At 51.6% G+C, this 10,069-nt stretch overlaps 1 protein-coding gene and 1 long non-coding RNA gene across 2 annotated transcripts; both read left to right on the forward strand.

Moving 5' to 3' along the window:
- Positions 1 to 241: 241 nt before the first annotated feature.
- Positions 242 to 6,678, forward strand: LOC146421854 (uncharacterized). The gene is made up of 6 exons (XM_085046989.1): positions 242 to 724; positions 1,413 to 1,757; positions 2,682 to 2,984; positions 3,427 to 3,614; positions 5,153 to 5,273; positions 6,385 to 6,678. The coding sequence occupies exons 1-6, from the start codon at positions 274 to 276 to the stop codon at positions 6,453 to 6,455; spliced, it is 1,479 nt and encodes a 492-aa protein (XP_084903115.1). The 5' UTR covers positions 242 to 273; the 3' UTR covers positions 6,456 to 6,678.
- A 53-nt stretch (positions 6,679 to 6,731) lies between these two features.
- Positions 6,732 to 8,873, forward strand: LOC146421855 (uncharacterized). Its single transcript, XR_014848441.1, has 3 exons — positions 6,732 to 7,059; positions 7,451 to 7,564; positions 7,909 to 8,873. It is a non-coding gene; the product is annotated as an uncharacterized LOC146421855 (long non-coding RNA).
- The last annotated feature ends 1,196 nt before the right edge of the window (positions 8,874 to 10,069 follow it).

Consider the following 10,069-nt stretch of genomic DNA (forward strand, 5'->3'; position numbering starts at 1 on the left):
TGCTGCGCGAGCCTCGGTGGCTTGTGCCGCAAAGCAAAGCACGAAGGACGAGCCGACCCAGAGCAAGAACGGCTTCGCACCTTCCCCCGCCCGGCCGCGCCCCGCCAGCCGCCAGGGCCGCGCTGTGCCCGCGGCGCCTCGTTCGTGTCGCTCGGCCCCGCCGAGTCCCCGCGCTGGGACCGCGCGCGGCCTCCCCCTCAGGCCGCGCGGCGCCGGTGCAGCCGCGGCCGTTGCGCGGAGGCGTTGTGGCGCCAGTCGGCGAGCGACCCCGGCATGGAGGGACCCCCGCTGCCCCCCGGGCTCAACGCCAGCACCTTCCCCGCCAGGCTGTGGTACCTGGTGAACAGCCCCCGCGTCCGCTCCGTGCGCTGGGACAGCCTGGCGCAGGGGCTGCTCGTCGAGCGCTCGCTCTTCGAGCGGGAGCTGCTCAGCCCGGCCGGCGCCCTCGGGACGGCCCCGGACACCTTCAAAGCGACGCGCTTCGGCAGCTTCGTGCGCCAGCTCAACCTGTACGGGTTCCAGAAGGTGCCGGGCTGGTTTGGCGCGGCTGTGCCGGGCGATCCTGGCGCCTGGCTCCACTTCACCAACCCCAACTTTCGCCGCGACCGCCCCGACCTCCTGCTCCACATCAAGCGCCGCACCAAGGCCAACAGGCAGCGGCTGGCGGCCGGGCTGGAGGTGCGCAGCCGCCAGCCCAGCCGCTTCCAGCAGCTCCGCGGGGCCGGTGAGACGGGACGGGAGCTGCGGGCTTCGGCCGAGGGTGGCGAGGGCTTTGGCCGCGGGCGCTGCCCGTGCTGGGGCTGCTCAGGGCAGCTGCCCCGGCTGGCCCGGGGGCTGTCTGTCCCTGGACAAGGCAGCTGTGCCGGCTGTGCTCCCCGGGCTGCCGGGGGCTGCGGGACAGTCCTGCCGGGGCTGCGCTCACAGCACCGTGGCCCGCTCCGCCTGCAGCTGGCGCAGCCCTGCGCCGTGGCCGGCGCTGCTCCTTGCCCGGCGCTGCTCCTTGCCCGGCGCTGGGGATGCCTGGGGAGCTCTCCCCAGGTGAGTGCGAGTGAGCCGAGGGCTCGGTCGTGGTCAGACCCAGCCGGAGGGAGCCTCCTGTCCCTTTGGAGCAGAGGGGAAAAGACCTGGCAGTTGGCTTTCTGGAAGTTGCCTCCTGCTAAGAAGGAGTTGCAGCGGGACAGTTTTCCCAGACGGTTGAACGAGTAGGGGAGAGCTGAACGGGCGAGGAATTGGTTGTTGCAAAGCCCCGGAAGGTGTGGGCGTTTTTTTCTTTCTCGCCCTGCTTGAGAGGAGCTGAGACTTTCCCTTCGTGGATAGACATGCAGTTGCAGCCAAGGGAAATGTAGACCCGAGGACCAAGACTGACCCCATCTTCCCTTTGCTTCCTTTTTTCTTCCCTGCCTGCTACACAGCTCCCTTGTGCCAGAACCTTGGTGCTGTCTCACCTGAGGATTCAAAGCTGCCTCCAGGCCCATCCAGGACAAGTGCAGCTGCTCAGGGGTGTGAGGCTTTCCCAGCACCTCCCAAGGAAGTGTTTGTCACCTGTAGAATTCTTGGGGATTCGTCAGAGGAGCGAGGCACACGCGTGTTTACACTCAAGCCTTTCAGCCTTCAACGGGTTTGCATGGAACCCAAACGCCACCCTGAGCTCGTGGTTCCCCTGGTTCACACAGACCATCCAAGCACTTCCAGGGCTTTTCCAGAGAGCAGCAGCTGCATGTCTTCAGAGCAGCAGTCTCCAGCCGCCAGTCCATCAGGTAGGGGAAGAATCTCTACCTTTGCTTTTCATACAGCTCCTGGCAGGTGACTGTTGGAAGTATTTTTCCGGTGTGCTCTGTCATGGGTAGATCTCAAGTGAGAATCAGGTGGAAAGTGTCACGTTGACTAGGAATAGGGACCTTGAATGCAAGGAGTTCTTGGTCTACTTTTCCTGTCCTTTCTCCCAATTTGGAGCATCTCCTGGGTATTTTCCAGACAGCCTCTCTGCTGAGGTGTGAGTGTGAGGCAAAAAATATTGCCTGACAAGTGGTCAGTGTTAGGTGAACTCCCCTCTTTCTTTGAATGAAGGCAAACTGGCGACGGTGATAGGATATTGCAGATTTTTGAGGTGGTCTGTCCTGTAGGTCAAGCTGTGCCCTTGAGATGAGCTCTGTGTGCCCCAGAAGAGTTGCTGCTTCAGAATACGGCCTCACCCACAAGGTTGCTTTTTACAATAAACTCCCAGGTTAATTTCAGCGTGTGTGGGTCTGTAGACCTGGGCTCTTGCTGGCTGAATCCACTTTCAGTGGTCTGTTGTTATGAGAAACTCAGAAGCAGCCAACTCCAAAAGCTGATGGGGAGATAGAAAAGGCTGTGCTGCTAAAGTTGTTGTGCCCCTTTGGAGCAGAGGGGAAACAACATGGCAGTTGGATTTTTGGCAGTTGCTTCCTGCCAAGAAGGAATTGCAGTGGGACTGTTCTCCCAGACGGTTCTCCCAGGGGAGAGCTAGACAGACAGGGAATTGGTTGCTGCAAAGCCCCAGAATACATTGGGGTTTGTTTTTTTCTTTCTCACCCTGCTTGCGAGGATCAGAGCTTTTCTCTGCGCTGATAGACGTGCAGTTGCTGCCAAGACAAACACACCCAAGGACCAATACTGACCCCATCTTCCCTTTGCTTCCTTTTTTCTTCCCTGCTACACAGCTCCCTCGTGCCAGAACGTTGGTGCTGTCTCACCTGAGGATTCAGAGCTGTCTCCAGGCCCATCCAGGACCAGTGCAGCTGCTCAGGAGTGTGAGGCTTTCCCAGCACCTCCCAGGAAAGTGTTTGTCACTTCTGAACGTCTTGGGCTTTCATCAGAGGAGCCAGGCACATACAAATTTCAGTGCCAGCCTGAGCTCATCACTCCGCCGGCTCCCTTAGACCATCCAAGCACTTCCGTGGTCTGTCCAGAGAGCAGCAGCTGCACATCCTCAGAGCAGCACTCCCCAGCCTACACATCATCAGGTAGGGAAAGAGTTTCTAACCTTGCTTTTCAAAAAGAACATGAAAAGTGATCGTTTAAAATATTTGCACAGTGTTCTGTCATGTGTACATCTTAAGGGTGAATCAGAGAGAAATTGTCAACTCTCCTAGGAAGCAGGACCTTGCAAACAAAAACAATCTCTCTCTGGTTTTCCTGTCCTTTGTCTAGGTTTGGAGGGTGTTCTGAGGGTAGCGTGTGTGTAGCTCAATTTTACAATCTGTGCTTTCATCTACATCCATATCAATTAGAATAAATACTTTCTAAGAAGAAGAAAGCACTCTTCCAATCCCCTGGGAAATCTGAATACATTTCTGGCATTGAGTTTGCTATGTGTTCCTGTGATGTTTGATCCAAGGCAGCAAGAGAGCTCTGTGTCCCAAAGCCATGCTCTGGAGCCTGAGCAATGTGTTTGCATTCTTGCAGCCCCACTGAGCAGTTTAGCCCCCGATGCTCAGCCTAGCCCTGCTGGTTGTGCAGCCTGGATGACCTCCAGCTGGCCATGGAATGCACCTGGGGAAGAGGAATTGCCACCTCTGGATCTGGACCTGGTGCTTGAGACCCTGGAGGAGATGGTTTCTTCCTCCCTGCCTGAAAGGTCTCCCTTTGCTCAGGTAACTCCATTGGATAGGGGTGAAAGGGGCTGGACTGAGAGCTTTTGAAAGTTGTTGCATGGCTGAGAAGGAAAGGCTTCTTGAATTGAGCTGTGAATGGACAGGGAAGGATTGGCTTGGTAAAGCAAAGTTTCCAAAAGAAGAGGGAAGAAAAACAGGGATAGCCCTTAGTGAGGATGAGAGGTGTTGGCCAAGTTCGGGTGCTCCTTTGTCCCTTTCCTGGGAAGAATGCCTAGTGCAGGGGCATTTGTGGTGATGAAGTGGAAGCTTTGTAGGTTCCAGCAGGCTGTCTTTGATGGGAACTGAGAGAAGAGTGTTTGGAGAATTGCCACTGAGGGCAAAGGCTCCCGTGCAGGGAGGGGCATGGGAGAGGTGCCTCTGTTAGGGCACCAGATGTGGGCTTGGCCTCTTTCTGGTTGGAAGCCCGAGGCAAAGCAAGGGCTGGGCTGCTGCTGCTGCTGCTGCTGCTGTGTGAGCCCTGCCTTGTGTGTAGGCACTCCCAGAGCCATGTTTGGATATGTATGTATGCACATGTCCATGTGCTGGAGCTGCAGCTTTATTGTCCTGTCAGTAACCTGGTGGCTCCAGTCAAGTTTCTATGTGGGAAGTCCTCAGCTGGGGGAACTCGCCAGTACTGCTCTCTGTGTTCCAGAGCTTTGTGACGTTCCTGTTGGGCATTTCTGTGGGAAGAGACCTGTGTTTCCATCCAGTCCCAACAAAGCTGCAGCCTGGGTGAGGCTGTTGTGCTCAGAGCTGTGTAGGGAGGAGCACATCCCTGTGCCAGGAGCTGGCAGGCCTCCTTCCTTAGTGCCCCCTCCATGTGTTCAGTGTCACTGGCACGTTCAACATTGTCAGCTTTGGCAGCTTCTGGACTGTCTGCCTGAGAAGTCAATCTTCTCCACTGTTGAAGGCCTTTGGGGCTCAGACTTCCCCGTTAGGAGCAGGAGATGAAAGTGTGTGAGCCCTGGAGGCTTTAGGGGGCAGATGTGTTGGTTTTGAGGCCCCATGAGCTGTGAACTGGGGAGAAGGACAATGTTGGTGCTGCACATGAAATGGTTAAAGACTCCTTTAAGCCCAAGGGCTTCTGCTGTGTTGAAGAGCAATTCAGTCAGAGACCATTAGTCCTTGTGTTTGACAGATTCCCTCTTTGATTTAGGAATCCACTTTCTCTTAACTCTTGCTTCTTCCCAGACTTGCCTGAAGCGTTCAGTTCCTCTATTGGTACAGGCCTTTATGCATGTTATTGTACAGCTTTGCCAGAAAATTTCTCTGTTTCATTTGATATGCAGACCCATTGCCTGCTCTCGATTTATCATTGAGGAGAGGCAGATTCAAGGTGGGGAATGGGATTTTTTGGAATTGTCCATATTGTATTGCTCAATGTGATGTCTTTTTGTCATCTGTAAACTCGCACATGCCAGTTCTCCAGAGCATTCTCTTCCTCAAGAGAAGGAACTGTTGCAGGCTCTGACCTATTGTGTCCCTGCAGAAAATAGTGAGTGATCTTTGAGTTTCTTTCTTTCTGTTCCTCTTTTCAGGACAATATTGGTTTTGCCCCTGAGTCTTCAGGAGGGGAGCCTGTGCAGAAGGCTGCAGCAGAGGGAGCGTCGCCTGGCACCGTGAGCAGCAGGAAGAGTTCCCTGGAGCCCGAGGAGCCTGGTAAGGAGAGAGCCTACGTTGGATGAGAGAGGTGTGAGATGGCTGCTGTGAGCCTGACTCTGGCAGGAAGGGAGATCAGAAGAGCTGAGTTCTTGTCTGCAGGCTTGGTGCTTCCTGGGGCACCAAACTGGGTTCAAATACTGCACTGGCACAAGCTCCCCGAGCCCTGCCTTCCACACTTGTCCAGAGGCACTGAGCCTGTGTCCTGTGGTGTAGCAATAGAGCAGTGAATAAAGCTGACCTTCTGGCAGTTGTGTCACCAAGCTGGCTGTCCCAGTTTGTAGCTCAAGTCCATGGATAGGTTTGCTCTGGAGGCAATGCTGATTGGCTCTTGAAGCAACAGGTGACAAAGTAAAAAGTAGCAGCAAAAAGTATCCCAAAAAAGCCAGGGTAGAAGGCTAAGCTTTTTGTCTCAAAGCATTAAATCAATGTAGTACCAGTCTGCTGATAGCTATAGTGAGACACATTAAAAATACAAGTGGTAGAACCTCTGAGGGCAAACAAATGACAAATCACAACTCCAATAATTAAGGGGAAAACTTCAATTACCCCAGATTAGTGAGAACTAATAGGAGAGAGAGGGAGAGAGAGCACTTTGGATCTGCATTCTTGAGCAAAGCTGGTGCAGCCTGCAGGCCTCGTAGGGAGGTCTTGCTCTCCCAACTCTTCATGCCAGAGCTGATGGTCATGTTGGAGCAGCTGTTGCTCATTGCACAGGGCAGTGATGCAACATTCTTAGATGCCAGGGCCAGTGCTAGTTCATAGCTCACATCACCCTTCAGCTTCAGCCATTTCAGTGAGGACTGAGGTGTCTGTGTCAGCACAGAGAAAGAACAAGGCTGGGTTCTTTGTGTGAGCTGGGACTGTCTGTGTTTCAAGCTTTCTTGGGTGCCATTTGCACTGCAGGTGCTGCGACTTTATTGGGACACTTCAAAACTTCCGAAGTTTTGAAAGCAGTGATTCCTAGTCTTTAAAGAGCAGGCCTCAAATTGCCAAGTGAGAGCATGCCTTTCAGGCCATCTTTTGCAGTCTTTGACAGAAGTACAATTCCTTCCAAAGGGAAATGTGCATGAAGGCCTGATACTGACTCAGGTTTCCCTTTGCTTTGCAGATATCCATCTGATCTACCTCTCCAGGAGGGCTGCCCTGCGTGCCACGAAGAGACCAAGGGAGAGCCTGTGAACATCAAACAGGTGGAATCCCTCTGTACATAGTTCTATTTATAGATGTCTGTAGTTGTCTTTTTATATCTATGTAGTTCCATTTGTAGAGTGATAGAGTATAATTCTGGATCTCTAGAGTTAAATTTGTGTATAGAGTTATAGATGTGATATAATTGTCTTTATATATATGTAGTTACGTCTGTAGATTTGTATAGTTCCATTTATGTATGTCTAGAGTTACATTTTTATAGATTTAGATTTAGATTTAGATTTAGATTTAGATTTAGATTTAAATTTAGATTTAGATTTAGATTTAGATTTAGATTGAGATTTAGATATAGTTTTAGATTTTGATTTATAAATGTGCACAGTTATTTAGTTAGAGGCATAGGGATATTTAGGTACATAGACAGATATTTATACAGGTAGAGGCTACATTCTAACCTGTTTCCCTGCTCTGTTTCCCTTTTCATCTCTTGCTTTTCCCCCTGTGCCCCCTCTGTCCCCTCTTCCCGTGCTGGGTCCGAGCTGGTGGCCGGGCCGGGCGGAGCAGCAGTTCCAGCCCTGGCTGTCCTGGGAGCAGTGGGAGCAGCTGGTGTCCCGTGAGGAGCTGCTGAAGGATGGTGAGGCAGAGGGAGCTGAGGGGGCTGAGGAGAGGTGACGCTGAAGGGACGGTGACCTTGAGGTGCCGGTGGGGCTGAGGGGATGGTGGGGCTGAGAGGGGTGGGGGAGCAGAGGGGAATGGTGGGGCTCTGGGTTCTGGGAGAGCTGCAGGGGATGGTGGGACTGAAGCGACAGGGAAGTGGCACAGGCTGAGGGGGTGGCAGATCTAAGGGGGCGGGATGGGCCTGAAGGGACTGTGGGGGTCTGAAGGGCCTCGGGGGTGCTGTGGGTTTGCTGAGGGCATGGCGGGGCTGAGGGGATGGAGGGAGCCAGCAGGGAGCACAGAGGGGTTCAGGAGTGCAGCTCTGCCAGGCCATTCCACCAACTCCAGCATGTTCAGTTTTGCCACAGCTGCCCTGAATGTCTTCAGAATATCCAGAGACTGACGAGAGCCATCAGGGAGAAGCTGGAGGCCACCAGCAACAGCAGTGAATGAGGACTTGCTGCTGCTGCCTGAGACCTTGGGTGAGGCCACAGGGCCAGTGAGGCCAGCTGGGGCTGAGGGTGGCGTGGGCTTTGGCCATGGGCACTGCCCACACTGGGGCTGCTCAGCACAGCTGCCCCAGCTGGCACAGGAGCTGTCCTTGGGCAGGGCAGCTGTGCCAGCTGTGCCAGCTGTGCCAGCTGTGCTCCCCGGGGCTGCGGGACAGTCCTGCCAGGGCTGTGCTCACAATGCCTGGCTCACTCATCCTGCTTTTTCTTTGGAACCCTCCTGGGGAGGCTCTGAGATTGTCTCTTCCCTAACAGAAGTGCAGGTGCTGCCACGGGAAACATCCTGATATTGACTCGGTGTTCTTTTTGCTTGCCAGATGTCCCATCTGCTGAACCTGTCCGTGAGGCTGCACTGCACAGGAGGAAGAGACGGAGGGAGAGCGTGTGAAGATGGGGCACCTGCAATCCCTCTGCTTATAGTTCTAACCTAAGATGTATAGAATGTCACATCCAGAGTGATAATTATATGGATATTCACTATGTAGGTTGATGTTTGTATGGGTATATTTATATATACATATGGTGTTCTATGTATGGATGTCTGCTATGTATATGTGCATGTAAATATATACATACATGTTTGTAATTACATATGTGTGTATATATGTATGTTGTTCTTTGTGTGTTCTATTTCCTATGTATACAGTTGTCTAGGTATCTATTTCTGTTGACTTAGTTTGATCTATATGGCTCTTTAAATAGGTATATTGATATTTGTGTAGGGTTATATGTCTATTTTTATATGTTTATATGTATATTGATCGGTTTCTAGGTGTAATTATATTTACATTTATATCCAGATGTACAGCTCTATATTTGCATTGATGTTGCTGTATGGATTGTTAGATTGGTAGAGTGATATTTGTCTATAGATAAGTTTATGTATCTATTTTTATATGTATTGTATGGAATATGGAATATTTAATCTGTATTTACATCTGTGTATTTTTGTGGTTATATATCTATTCAGTTCTATTTAAATATGTATGGAGTTATATAATTCTGTCTCTTGAGTTCTTGGTATGGGACTATTTAGAGAGGGATAGGGATATTTTTGTATTTCCAATTGGGCTTTACAGTTGTAGCAATATGTAATAAATTAAGTTGTTAAATTTCACGTGATCTTTGTGTAGAGTGAGTGGTTCTAGAGGTTTGCAATAAATTAATTTTTGTTAGCAGAATAGTTAATTGTTGTATATTTTTACGTAGCGTGCTTGTCCGAATGGAATAAATTTCTTTTTGTAACCTTAATTGAGATTTGTATGGTTCTATATTGTCAGCGCAGGTGTAACAATTTGCAATAAATTTAATTTTTAAGCCAAAGCCGGGTTTTGTGCATTTGTAGATCAGCAGTGCGGCTGTAGCGATCTGCAACAAATGACATTTGTCAGCTGAAATGGGTGTTTGGTGATTTGTGCTGTCCAAAGCAACGAGCAGATGGAAACGTGAGGGTGCTGGACAATTTTGGCCATGAAAATCTCTGGCCATGCCAGCACATCCCCCACTTGCAGTCAGGCTGGGCAGTGGAAGCGCAGATTTGGGATGGCAGCAGAGCCACACGTTGGGTAATAACTGGCTGCAAAGGCTGCTGAGCAAACGGGACTGCACTGAGTGCAGAACTCCGAGCAGGAGCCACCCGGTGAGGAGAAATCCAGAGTCTATCCCACTGGGGTTCTTTAGGAATGGCTCCAAGTGTCCCTCTGAATGTCATCCTGGAGATCAGAACCAAACAGGGATCCTGAGCCAGCTCCGCTGCCTTTGGCAGCACTTGGGCAAAGGATGTGGAGCGAGGGGGAGGTGACAAGGACTGTAAGTGCTGCAGGGTGGGCAGGAGGGAAGGCCATTGACACAGGTGCTGAAATGGTCCCAAATGCAGAGGGATGGTGGAGAACTGGGAAGCAGCAAGTTGTCACAACCACTAAAGAATGATGGAAGCCCTTTCTGTGAAGTTGCCTGAAGGACCTCCCAGGCAGGAGTTGATGCTGGCATCAGTAGTACCAGCAGATATCAGGATCTGCCCATTTCACTGCATCCCTTTCCAGGACACAGGCTGGCATCACTCCTGCTCACACAAACCCCTTCCCCATGGAGCCTGCAGGCTAAAAGTGATCCATTCCAAAGACAGGCTTTGCAGCTGAAGTCCACTGCCCTTGTGTTTAGGCAACTAAGGACTCCCATGCTAAAGCACTGGCCGGTAACCAGGGCTCCCTGAGGCAACTTTCGAGGGAAAGCAAGATCAGGCACTCGAATGCCTGAAACTCCTTCAGCTCTCTTAGTTTGTGGAACGAGAAATGAGGAAGCTGAGGAGAGGAAAATGCAGTCCTTTCAGAAACCATTGTGTCCAACAACTCTTGTGCAAGAGGAAAAGTGGGTAAGAACCTTGCCTCGTTTTCACAGTCTGCATCTTCTGAAGAGGAGACAGTGTGATGTACAGGTACCAGGAACACGAGGCGTTGGAGGGAACTGTGCACATGCTCA

This window comes from Lichenostomus cassidix, unplaced genomic scaffold (genome assembly GCF_008360975.1).
Source record: "Lichenostomus cassidix isolate B80296 unplaced genomic scaffold, HeHo_3.0 HiC_scaffold_897, whole genome shotgun sequence".
Classification (NCBI taxonomy): Eukaryota; Metazoa; Chordata; class Aves; order Passeriformes; family Meliphagidae; genus Lichenostomus; species Lichenostomus cassidix.